General features: G+C 33.1%; 1 protein-coding gene across 3 annotated transcripts; it reads left to right on the top strand.

The window, feature by feature from the left end:
• Window positions 1-8,139: 8,139 nt before the first annotated feature.
• LOC118035226 (protein NRT1/ PTR FAMILY 8.1) lies at window positions 8,140-12,503 on the top strand. Of its 3 annotated transcripts, XM_035040746.2 has the most exons (6): window positions 8,140-8,382; window positions 8,978-9,105; window positions 9,416-9,625; window positions 9,708-9,925; window positions 10,301-10,854; window positions 11,427-12,503. In XM_035040746.2, exons 3-6 carry the CDS (start codon window positions 9,520-9,522, stop codon window positions 12,259-12,261), a joined length of 1,713 nt encoding a protein of 570 aa, XP_034896637.1. In that variant the 5' UTR covers window positions 8,140-8,382; window positions 8,978-9,105; window positions 9,416-9,519; the 3' UTR covers window positions 12,262-12,503. The 3 variants fall into 3 exon arrangements, with proteins under 3 accessions (XP_034896637.1, XP_034896638.1, XP_073267585.1); XM_035040747.2 differs by lacking the exon at window positions 8,978-9,105; XM_073411484.1 differs by lacking the exon at window positions 8,140-8,382 and having other exon boundaries at window positions 8,921-9,105.
• Window positions 12,504-13,733: the final 1,230 nt, after the last annotated feature.

Genomic DNA, 13,733 nt, shown 5'->3' with positions numbered 1-13,733 from the left:
AATTTTAAATTCGAGTTAAATAAAAGATTCAGTCGAAAGGCTTCAAAATTAGTTTGTTAGGTCATGTTTAATAATAAAATCAAATAGTTTCATATGGCCTGAGTATTTTTTTTCATGTTATTTTTTTTAATTTGAGTTGCAGTGTAGCGCGACTCTATAAACCAGTATTTAACTAGTGGGGTGTGTGACCCGAATTATGGATTTAGCAGGTTTACTCGAGTCTTTTTTTAATATCTTTTTTTAATTGAATATTTCCTTTCAATTTTGTTATTCAATAATATTAAGTTGATTGAGAATTAGATTTCATAATTTGTTATCATGATTTCACAATCCAAGTCGTAGGTTTAATAAATCCTTGGTTTTTCTTGATTGAACTCTTGATTATAGTGACTAATTAAATGTTAATAATGGTTAGAATTAAATCTTTCTTCAACCTTTTAGCTTTTAAAATTAGAAGGGGGTGTGAAGAAAGAGTTTTTTACTTGGATTTTTCAGATTTTTACTTCTTAACCTCATACTTTAGTATTTTCATCTCATTTTAAGTTTTGGTTTTCCTCCTAGATTTGAGATATATTTGAATTTTATATTCTTTAGTTCAAAGATTTTGTTTAGAATTGTATCTAAATTAAGATGGTATTATGAAAAACTTGTGAGGTATATTGTAAATATTCTAGTTGCACAAGTGAGCAACACTAAAACCTTAAAAAACATAAATTATTAATCATTGATATCAACAAAAATCTCATTACTTTAAAGTGTCTTAACAAGTAAATGCTCTCTTTTATTTTAATTTAAGCATATATATTTTTAAATATTAGTAAGCATGTTCAAACTTTAAATTAATAACAATTGTGAGTTTGAATATAAACTTTATATACATACTAGTGTTCTATTATTATATTTGTATTGAAAGCATGTTTGCCATGAATTATTATTTAATATACTTATAGATTTAAACTTGTATGATCTCTTGACTTTTCTTGAAAATATGCTTGTGTTTAATTAGCATGCATTATTATTAAATATAACTAAAAGGGATCATTGTTTTACTGTAGAGTAAATTATTATGGACTGTGAGTGATTTCACAGTAGATTATACCATTTCAAATCATTATAAACTGTGATTGCACTATCGATTGCATTGTTTGGAGGATCAATAAATTACTGTATATTACTATAAAATGTGAGTGATTTTCACTGTACATTGCACTGTTTGAGTTTGCACTTTGCTAAAAGTACTGTGAATTTGAGCGGTGTAATGTCAAAACTGCACTTGCCACAAAGAGTTGTAAAGACTAATAGGGGTGGGGTAGTCTTTTTAGTCGGGGAGAAAATTGTCAGTTTGGATTTAAATAGGGTTGTAGGCTCCAAATAGCAGACACCTGGAAATGGGCTCCCAAGCCCTAGGTATTAGGACCAGACCTGCGCACCTGGTCGTGGTTGCAGGCAACAGACACCTGGCATTAGGGCTGCCAAGCCTTGGGCACTAGGACGAGACACGTGCACTTAGTTGCAGACCCAGGCAAGCGGGTTTGAAGACCCGCCATCTAGGTGTGCAGACCCAAACGCCTAGGGTTTGCAAAATCGCGCGTTGGGTTCGGTGTCAGGACCCAAGATTCTTAGGTTTTAAGTTTCTAAATATAATTCTTTGTATTATAAATATTATTATTTTTAATGTAATTAAAAGTATTGATATCAAAAATATTATTATCTATCTTATAAATATTATTATTTTTTTATAATTAATATTAAAAATACTATTATTTGTATTATAAATATTATTATAGTTAAAATTATTAATATAATACTTATTAAATTTGAAAAAATATTATTAATATTGAAAAAATATATATTTCATTTGAAGGGTAAAATAATTATAATTATAATAATTATTATTATTAAATTTGGAAAAATATTATTGCTATTGAAGAAAAACCATAAATTTAATTTAAAGGGATTAAAAATATAAAAACTTGAGTCATATGAGTTTAATATTATTATTATTAATATTATAAATATTATTATATTCATTAATATTATTAAATTTGAAATAAATATTAGTACTATAAAAAATTAAACATAGAATTGGTTTCAAGGGTAAAATTAATTGTTGTAGTTATTGTTGTTGTTGTTAACTTGGGTCAAGCATCCCCTTTCAGACCCAAGAAACTTGGGGCTGAAAAAGGCACCTCATCCAAGTTGCTCGGGTGTGACAAGAGCGCAAACACAAATCCCTTGGGTCTTGTAGCCTCGCTTGACCCAAGACCATGTGTCCTATGTAAGGATCCAATTCTTATGGGTCATGTGTTGAGACCCAATTTTCTTGGGCATGTTGTTAGTACCCAAGGCTATGGGTCCTGCGTCCAGATTCAATTCACTTAAGTCCAGCATTAGGATTCAATTCTCTTGGGTCTAGCATCGACACCCAAGGTTAATGAGTCTTGTGTCAAGAACTAATTCTCTTAGATCAGGTGTCATGACCGATTTCTATTGGGTTCATCAGGACCAAAGGTTCTTGGATCTTAGATTTTTAAATATAATTATTTTTTTAAAATTAAAAGTATTTATATAAAAAATATTATTATTTGTATTATAAATACTATTATTTGTATTATAATTAATATTATTAATAAAATAAGTAATAAATTTGAAAAAAATTATTATCAATATTAAAAAACAACCATAGATTTGATTAGAAGGGTAAAATAAAAAAACTATCATTGTCATCATTAATAAATTTGTGCAAATTATTATTGCTATTGAAGAAAAACCATACATTTGATTTAAAGGGATTAAAAAATATGAAAACTTGGATCATATGAGTTTAATAATATTATTAAATTTGAAATAAAATTATTACTATAAAAAAAATATAATTGATTTAAGGGGTAAAATCAATCATTATTATTATTAACTTGGGTTAGGAATACCCTTCCAGACTTAAAAAACTTGGGGCTGGAAAGCGATGTCTCATCCAAGTTGTTTGGGTGTGACATAAGCACAGACCCAAATCCCTTGGGTTTTACAGCCCCGCTTGACACAATTCACATTGGTTATGTGTCAGGACCCAATTCTCATCGATCTCGCATCAGGATCCAAATACCTTGGGTCAGTTATCAGGACCCGAATACCTTGGGTCTTGTAGCCTTGCCTGACTCAAGGTTAATAGGTCCTACACCATGACCCAATTCTCAAGGGTCTTACGTCAGGACCCATATCTTTTAAGTTAGTCGTCAGGACTCAAATGCTTGGGTCTTGTAGCTCTGTTTAACGTATGACTATTGATCTTGCGTCAGGATCCAATTCGCATGAGTGCTTCGTCATGACCCAATTTGCTTGGGTGCTTTGTCTAATGGGTCCTGACACCAGACCCAAGCGAATTGGATCCCCCGTCAAGACCCAATTCTTTTAGGTTTGATGTCTAGACCCAAAGCTAATATATGTTGCACCAAATTCCAATTCTTTTGGATGATGTGTCAAGATCCAAGGGAAATGGATCTTGGCATCAGGACCCAAACCTAATGGGTAATGATGTTTGATCCAATTCTCTTGAGTTTTAGATTTTTATAATATTTTTTAGAAAAATAAAAAGTGAGCCTGGAGCATAGCGTGGACTATCTAACTAATGATAAACTAAACATCAATGCTCAAATCTACAATATAATCACTAATTAATTTTTTATAATGATTATTCATGTAATTATGAATTTACTATGTTATTGTCATTTTTCATGTGTATTCAGAAGAGAAACCTTCGAGAAGAGGCGGCGGCTGATGGAGTTGAAATTTGTGGACGTGGTGGGTAGACGATGGATACATGAAAGGGGATGTTAGCCTAAGCACTATCAATATTTATGGTTGAAAGATGCTTTTCATGGATGTTTGTAGTGGGAGAATTTTGTTCTCTGAAAGCTAAAGATTTTTTAGGGTGGGTAACAGCTCATCTAACCTCTCTTTGGTATCCCACTTACGAAAATAATGTGCACCCAAAATCTAATGATTATGCTATTATTTATTTTTATTTTGATAAATTAACATATAAACACTGTTTATTTTTTAATTGGTGCATACTATTTGAAAAATATATTTTTTATTTGAAAATATATCATAATATTTTTTTTACATCTTAAAACAGAAGCTACCGAACCCATAAACACCATCAAATATCCCAAATTTAGCATCTTGTTTTTTTTTAAAAAATATCTGTTGTTGGCAAATTGATCAATGGATATTTTTGTGCTTCTTTTGGTCTGGAGAGTGCAGTGCAGTGCAGGGCTGTCTTCTAGAAAGAAAAGTCGAAGGTGCATGCCTCGAGGATGGACTATTAGCTTTGAATGCAAGGCTTCGCATATTTTTAGAAACTAGGTGAGGAGCAAGCAAAGGCCCATCAATTTGCTAACTACGGCAACATGAACTGCCACGCCACCTCGAGCAGCCATCTAGCACCCCCAATTTGCTGTGTGCTTTAGGTCACATGGAGCTGTTTTGAACGGTGAGATCCAGTCTCTTCTCTGGACAAAATTAAACAGTAAGCAAGAACCTCAACGTGGTCCTTTTAAGCTTCTTTGGGCTGATGTCTAGTCTTGTTGTTTGATATTTGGGCTTCCGGGCCCATAGGAAAAAAAAGAAAAAAAAAGACGGGTTGTGAGTATTGAAGTTGATTATGGGCCAGAAGAAAACGCCCATGGTCCTTTTAGAAGTTACGGGCCTGGTGGGATATTATGGGTTTCTTTCTTAATAAATCTTGGCGAGCATTTGATTCCTTTTTTTTTTTTTTTTTTTAAATCCCTTTTCATGCCTCTTTTGATAACTTAGCTAGCAGCCACCTCTAGAATTCTATGATTTTTTTCTTAGAAATCTATCAACATACCATATTTTATATATATATATATAATTAATCAATTCGTAGCCTTAGATTTATTCATATTTTAAAATATATTCTTTGACAATTTTTGTTTTGTTGAAAATAATAATCGTGTGAATCTCTAATATAAATTTACTTAAATAACCTTTTAAAAGTGTAAAACAAATAGTATAGATATTAATAGAAGCAACACATCCTCGCTTCCTTTTTTAAGTGGCTTATTTTATGTTCTTAGAGTGGTATTTAAATTAGTTCAACATTATTATGTGTGGAATATAAACCTATTAGTTTTAATTAAAAAATAATAATAGATGAGCATAACAAAGAAAATGGATATACAAGAATTTCAACATCTTGTCATTTTATGCTAAATCACCAGGTATTGTTTTTTCAAGATTAATGATACATCGATAAAGATAAACATACAACAGACTTTTTTATGCCGATGTTTATGAAACCCAGGCTCCGCAATCTCGGAAAGACCAGCTTTGAAAAGCTCTTGATCTTGGAAGATTTTCCATGGAAATCGTAAAAAATGGAATCGCTTAACGAGACAGCAGCCCACACAGTGAGAACGCCAACAACATAAAATCAAATTGGTTTTCGCAAAGCCATTCAAACGGATTGTCTAATTAATCAAATGGAATAATTGCTTAGAATCAGGTTAAAACCAGGCACTGCAAGCTGTTCCGGTCACTGGGTTCAGCCTGGGTCACTAGGTTGGCCATATCAAATTTTTTTCTTTAAAAAAATTAAAATGATATCGTTTTAGTAAAAAAAATTAACGGGTTTGCGATTAGATCTTGTCGGGTCAACTGGATTGCTGGGTCAATCTGTGGGGTCATACCGAATTTTTTTTCTTCTATTTTTTTTAACCCAATTTAATTTTAGCTTTAGATTAATTGAGTTCTTAATATGTGGGGCAGATAGAAGGAGACTAATCCCCTGGGATCAAGCTAATTGATACAGCCGGGGAGCTCAAGCTGTCTTGAGAGAGACGTGGAGATTGACGAACCCTTCCATACAAAAAACGGGTTATAATCATGAACAATTTAGTGCCTCCCAGCTAATTACAAATGAATTATTTCTCTTTCCTTTCAGTTTTTGTTTGTTTTTTAGACGAAGACTGCATTGAGAGAGCATGGAAGTTATCTAGTGGTAAAATATTTTTAAAAAAAATATATTAAAATAATATTTTTTAAAAATTATTTTTGATATAGTATATTAAAATGATTTAAAATTATATAAAAAAATTCAAATTTGAGTAAACTCCCCGTTTGAAAGTACCTTAGAATCTGTGTTCAGTTCACATTGTGCCGTCCATGTCACTCCAAAAATCTTTTCCACACTGGATGGTCGATTCAGGAGGACTTCAATGTGAACGCCCAGTCAAGTGCTAAAAAGTCTTAGGTACTTTTCAAAGAATATTCAGCTAGCAATTCGATTGGCTTGCCATTTTCCCAGCTAATTCTTTTTCATATTGAAGTCATTACATTTTTTTTTTTTTTTGAGAAAGGATATTACAAATTTATGATTGAATTTTATTCCCATAAGAGATCAAAGTGGGCTTTTTCCCTTTTCTAATTTATTAAATTAAATTTTGTTATTTCGTATAGACTTTTTTCTGGAAAACACCATTCAATTACTAACGGCATGAACGCAAATTATTCTGTTTTTTTCCTTCTTACAATTTGTTCCGCCGCAGACCGATTGCTTAATATATATATATATATATATATATATAATATATATATATCTCCCGCATGGTCTGAAACCGTGGACTGCTAAATTTTGCTGGGAGGTTGATATAGATTGTGCGATAATGGTGGATTGTTAAAGTAATTATTATTTAAAAAATAAGAGGAGTCCTATTACCGACAACGGGATAGTACATTTTTATGTTCTTTTTTATGTTTAATGTTACTTTTGTACTGTTTCTAGCAGTGGCGGAGCCACAGGGAAATAAAATGTGGCAATCGCCCTTTTATTTTTATTTTTAATATTTTTTTTATTAAAATATTAAATATTAGTTTAGTGAATTGTTGCTTCCGAAGGAAAGTTATAGGAAATTTATTATTATTAACTTATATATATATATATATATTTTGTACCTCATAGTATTTGATGACCAACTTAGTACATGTATTATTGATCTACGTGGTGATGATGGGTTCTTTAATATTAAAAATAATGTTAGTCTTGTAGAGAAAATGATAAAAATAAAAAAAAAATTGATATTTTTATTAGTATATATGTTTATCAAATTGTCATTCTTCTACCAGGTGGAGAGAGTTTTAGAGAGAGTTTTTTTTACTATACATATTGTCAAAGAATAGATTGCGAAATAGAATAAAAGATAAGTGGATGAATAATAGTTTGGTTATATACATTGAAAAAAATATTTTCGATAAGATTAATAATGAAGTTATTATGAAGCAGTTTTAAAATATAAAAACTCGAAGAAAATAATTACAATGTAATTTTTTTTTATTTTAAAAGTATTTTTAAATTAATTTTATTTAATATAAATTAGTATATATGTTTTGAATATCTATATAATATTACATACTTGTTAATAATTTGCTTAGGCTCCGCCACTGTTTTTAAGAAAAAAAATTGGTTAATTTTCTATTGATTTCAATTTTTGAAAAATTGATGGATTAATTTATAATATTTTAAACAAGTGGAATTCACTACAAAAATCTCACAAATCCAACAATTGAAATGTTTTGAGAAGTAAATTAGGAAGAAATTTTAGTAAAATTAGCATTACTCGTCCATTTTACGTGCATGAACTCTCTTATGTACATATCTGTGTATGCGTGTGATCTCCTACTAGTATTTAAAAACCTAATCGTTGAATTTATATTACCCATATGACAAAATCATGCTCTGGTTGTTATTATGAGCGCGATTCCCTGTCAAGTTTTGGAATCTTCAGTACCATAATATATTAATTAATTAATTAATTAATACTCAAAATGTCGTTGTGTTGGTGAAAAATGATTTGTGCAAAAAGTAAAATAATGGGATCCGTATCTTCCTTGGGCAAATTGCTCACCAATACATTATCTCAGCGTCGCTGCCGGAGTTGTGATAAATTATTTAATAGTAGCGTAGGAGTCCATGCAGTACAATTAAATAATCTATATATTTTTTTATTTTTTAAAATATATATATCATTTAAAAAAATAAAAAAATATTAATTTTTTTTTTAAATCAAATTTTTTACGAACTAAACGCCAAACACGTTCCAACCAACTCATTTCGAGCTGGAAACTGCAGGGACCTCAGGCGAATATATAGCAAGTTAGCGACTGGCCGGGTAGTCGGCTTGTGAGGAGATCCCTTGAGCCCGTCGGCAGTCAGGGCCATTCAAGCTGACGCTCTCTACTCTCCCCGTCAATATTCATATCTAGTTCTGATCGAAGAGCTGGATTTGCAGTGGGAGATAGTGTAGCCCTTGCTTTGCACCTTCACTTTGCTGTGTGTAATGGTAGATCGCAAGATTCAACAAGGTAAGAACTTACTGTATCTTTCTGGGCACTCCATGTTTCTCTGTGTGTAAATATTTTTGCGTATATGAATGGTAAGATTAAGCTCTGAACCAGTTAGGTTAAATTTCTGACTCGATTTAGTCTAGCTTGCTTTTTTATCTCATGCCAATCTTACCATGACCTCTTACCCTTGGGGAAAAAATGCCATGGATTCCGAGATAACTCCAGACTAATCTCTTCAACACTTGATTTTAATGCCTCACTCAGATCTTTCCACATAAAAGAGGACCCGTGTTATTTTTCTAGTGAGAGAGAGAGAGATTTGAACTTTCAACGGCTGCATAACGTGAAGCAACTGGAAAAAAACAGGGAACGGTGGAATCAATTAGTAATAGCTTTAAAAGTGTATTTTTTTTTATTTTTTAAAATTTAATTTTAATATAATAAATTAAAACGATTTAAAAATATAAAAATAATAATTTAAAATTAAAAAATTAAATTAAAAATACAATTAAACCACAATACTACTCCATCTATATCCTATCACTGTATCCTATCAGTTTGTGCGCACACAAAAATGCGGTTGACGTGGCTGGTTTTTCTGCTGACCTTTCAGGGGCACACCAGCGTTGTTTTCTGAATTTTACCCCTCTCATCCTAAAGACTCTTACAAGTCTGCTTCTCCATTACTGATGAGCTTAGCTGCTTTTTCCTGGGAACATTACTGATCGTCTCAAGCATAAGGTTTGAGTTCTTTCTTCTCTTTCCTTAATCTGTCCCTTTGTATTGAGTTTTGCAAAATCCCACATCTGTTTTCGCCTCGACAAACCTCTGTTTCTAAATCACCAACACCAGGAAGATGGTTTTCAATTTTTCATGTCAAGGCTGTAATTGAGGGTGTCAAGCCATATTGATTTACATTAATTAGTTAGAATCATTCTTCCGTGCATTTCTCGTCGATTAAACTATGATTTGTCCCAAAACTACAGTGGCCTTAACTGAAGCAAACCTCTGCCGCTGCACCTGACATTTGTTTCGTTTCCATATTTGACAGGAAATTCAATACAGCTATATTTCTTTGCGCGGCGTAGTTTTAAGACTGCAATATCTCAAGTAGATTCTAGAGAATAAGCAAAGCACAAGAACTTCTATAGCACCATGGCAGAGGAGGATGTTTATACGAAAGATGGAACTGTGGATTATCTGGGGAATCCTGCTAACAGAAAGGAGACTGGGACCTGGAGGGCCTGCCCTTTTATTATAGGTACCTTCTCTTGATTTTCTATTACAACTAAGGCAATCTGATCACAAGAGACATGCTTAACAGTTTTAGCCTTTATCAACAGGAAATGAATTTTGTGAACGATTGGCGTACTATGGGATGAGCTCCAATCTGGTTCTTTATTTCAAGCACAGACTGAACCATAGCAGTGCTACAGCTACTAGAAATAACTTGAACTGGAGTGGAACATGCTATATCACTCCATTGATCGGAGCATTCGTTGCTGATGCTTATCTAGGAAGGTATTGGACGATTGCTAGTTTCTCAACCATATATGTTGCAGTAAGTTTTACTGAATCGAAACTCTTAATCATTTCTACTGTGCATGCTTTGAATTTCAACTTGCTGATCATTGTTCAATCTCAACTTCTGCTTATGAAGAGGTTGAAACTCAAAAGAGCTTTCCATTGATTTGATTTTGATATGCATCACTGTATTGGAATCATATTACTATGATTTTCTTTGTTTAAGAAAAATTGTGTGCAGTCAAATAATTGACAAGAAAAAGGATGGTTTGTCTTCGATTTATACCTCGCATCACTTTTTTTATTGTCAAACTTAATCCATTCTTTGTGATTATCTTCAACCGTGTAGTCCTTGGAAAGGATCAACTATTCTGGGATAAGTTTGTTTTACCTTGAGCTTCAAATTTCACAGGGGATGACGCTTTTGACAATGTCAGCAACTGTCCATGGCCTCAGGCCAGAATGTTATTCAAAAGATCATTGCCATCCAACAGATGGTCAAACTGCAGTAACTTTCGTAGCACTTTACCTGATAGCACTTGGCACAGGAGGTATTAAGCCTTGTGTCTCATCCTATGGAGCAGATCAGTTTGATGATGCTGACGAAACTGAGAAGAGACACAAGAGTTCTTTCTTTAACTGGTTCTACCTCTCGATTAATGTCGGTGCTCTTATTGCCAGTTCTGTGCTTGTTTGGATACAGGATAATGTGAGTTGGGGATGGGGTTTTGGCATTCCAGCAATAGCCATGGCAATTGCTGTTGTGAGCTTCTTTTCAGGTACCAAGTTGTTCAGGTATCAAAAGCCTGGAGGCAGCCCTCTTACACGCATCTGTCAGGTGCTGGTAGCATCCTTCAGAAAACATAAAGTTGAAGTTCCTGCTGACAAGACTCTGTTGCATGAGACTGCAGATGCCGAATCCAACATCAAAGGAAGCCGCAAGCTCGACCATACTAAAGAATTTAGGTTGGTGTCTTTACTGATTACATGTATAATGACATAGCTGAATTTAAAGAGAGCAGATAGTTGTGGTCTAGTCTAACTTGCATGCAGTTCAGGATACAGCAATTAATTAATTCAAGTTTGATGTTTTCTTTTGAAATCAACGTTGCTGCACCACGGAAGTGATTTGATAGGATCCATTCCTCAACAAGTGTTCTGAGGCTATTATCAAGCTCCACATTCTCTATTCCTAGGAAATCATACAGAAATGAGGCTATTCCAGATCTTAACGGCTAAATTCTGCCAGTAAACTGCTCTGATGTGCAGCATTCAGCAAAATAATAAAACTAAATATCCATACCACGTGTTATGAAAACATAAAATGGTTCGATGTCAACGTGATTCGGTCAGAATTCCCATCTAAAATTTTAACGAGAGCGTACAACTTCAATAATTTACAATGCTCTAGCAACATACAGGCAATAATTTATTCAGGCTTCTAGAATTGAACTTTTGCAGGGTTACTTAACTTTGTTTTCTTGACGAACCAGCCGTTCTATTAGTTTCTAAACTTTTTAGTAATCTTCTCTCTTCAGTTTCCTTGACAAGGCAGCAGTGGAAACAGAAAAGGACGACATAAAGGGGACAGGAGACCCATGGAATCTTTGCACAGTAACCCAAGTCGAGGAGCTAAAGGCTATCATTCGGTTGCTTCCTATATGGGCCACTGGCATCATCTTCTCAGCAGTGTACAGCCAAATGGGGACCTTATTCGTGCTGCAAGGTGAAACAATGGATAAATTTGTTGGAAACTCCACCTTCGAGATACCATCTGCATCTTTATCCATCTTTGACACCCTTAGTGTCATCTTTTGGGTCCCTGTGTATGACCGGATTATCGTCCCAGTTGCAAGAAAATTCACTGGACATAAAAACGGGTTAACGCAGCTGCAGCGGATGGGCATTGGTCTATTCATATCAATATTTGCCATGGTATCTGCAGCAATCTTGGAACTCAAAAGACTCCAAATGGTGAGAAATAACAACTACTACGACCTTGATTCCGTGCCCATGTCTATATTTTGGCAAGTTCCACAGTATTTCCTGATAGGCTGTGCTGAAGTATTCACATTCATCGGACAATTGGAATTCTTCTACGATCAAGCACCTGATGCAATGAGGAGCATGTGTTCTGCCCTGTCACTCACCACCGTCGCACTCGGCAATTACTTGAGCTCTCTTCTGGTAACCATTGTTACAAGCATCAGCACTAACAATGGAAAGGCGGGATGGATTCCGGACAACTTAAATTACGGTCACATTGATTACTTCTTCTGGCTACTAGGAATACTCAGCGTGCTGAATTTAGGTGCCTTTCTCTTGATCTCAAAGTGGTACACTTACAAAAAGGCTATAGGAACTCTGCGTTGATCGTTACTCTTGACCTCCGCTACGATTGTCAGACAACTGTAAAACTAGTTGCATCCCTGGTTTAGAATGTTCTGTCTCTTTAGCCATTTGTATGTAATGATATACACTCAGAGCACTAAAGTCTAGCTACTGCAGGACAACAGTTTCTTATGTTTGTTTTCTCTAGTAACTGTACCAGTAAATGAAATATCGTCAAGAAAGAAGTGAAGTGATATGCAAGTTACTGTTAAGCCAGCGTAAAATCCTTTGTACGCATAATAATCATATGATTTTTACAAAGTGATTTCACTCCTTTTTTTTTTAACTTTTGAGTGTATTTGATTAGAAATACCTTTGTACTCAAATAAAAAATTATTACAAAATTAAGTAATTTTTCATTTAATCAAAAAGTAAAAATTTTAGCATTTAATTTATGAATTATAACTTATAGTTTTAAACTACGTTCATTTTTTAGAAATAACTTATTAATCTAAAATTGATAATAATAATGAAATCAACCAAGAAAGATAATCTATCAATCAACTAGGATGTAATGAAATATTGGATACTCACTTTCTGTTTGATTTTGATACTATTATTTAATTGTAATTTCTCATCATTAAAAAAATTAATAAAAATATATAATTTATTCGAGAAATATATGATTGGTCAACTATTATACAATAATATTGGATTAAATTAAAACATTAATTTTGTAACTCAATCAACTTGGTATAGCCTCTCACTATCATCAACGTAGTAAAAAAAAAAATTAACCCCGTCAATATTTTACTGTAGGGCTAAATTCATTGTGCTATGGATTACTACAGTCCAAAAAGAAGTCTTTGCCTTTCACCACAAAAAACAAATGGCATGTCTTTATGGATAAGATGATCTTTACATGTGATTTATTTGTTATTATAAAATTAATGATTGTTTATCAATTTTTTTTACACATTTAAATAACAAATCTACCTGTATAAAAGCAAATAAAAGAGTAACAGGTTAAGAGGGGCTTGTACACCATTTTTTTTTTAAAAAATAAACAGTTAAATTAATTCATTGCTTTTAAAATAAATAAAAAAACCTTAAAGGATCCCAATGGTATTTTAGTATTTTCAATACCATTATTCGTTATGATCTATTTGAGTTAGGGGCAATTTAATTTTTTAATAAATAAGAATAAAAAAAAAAAAAAAAAGGATGGCGCGGAACACGTATGTAAATGTTGCTCACACATTTGGGTAGCCCATGCGGCAACTTCCTGCAACCAAAAACACCCAACCGTTGTGTTGTCTAAAGTGTTCAGTGGTGGAAAAGCTTATGGGACGATGCGTGTAGTGAGATTCTCAATAGTTCAGAAGCGGTGATATTTTTTTCTTCTCCCTCTTTTTGTCTTTCCCCTCTCCTTGAAGTCTATGTTACGTCAATCAAAATTCAGAGTTATCTTCTTTTTTTCTTCTTCTTCTTTAATTGTGGTTCTATTCTTTTGA

Source organism: Populus alba, chromosome 9 (genome assembly GCF_005239225.2).
Source record: "Populus alba chromosome 9, ASM523922v2, whole genome shotgun sequence".
NCBI classification, from domain to species: Eukaryota; Viridiplantae; Streptophyta; class Magnoliopsida; order Malpighiales; family Salicaceae; genus Populus; species Populus alba.
Note: the sequence above shows the minus strand (reverse complement) of the source record. Positions and strands in the feature narration are given on the sequence as shown.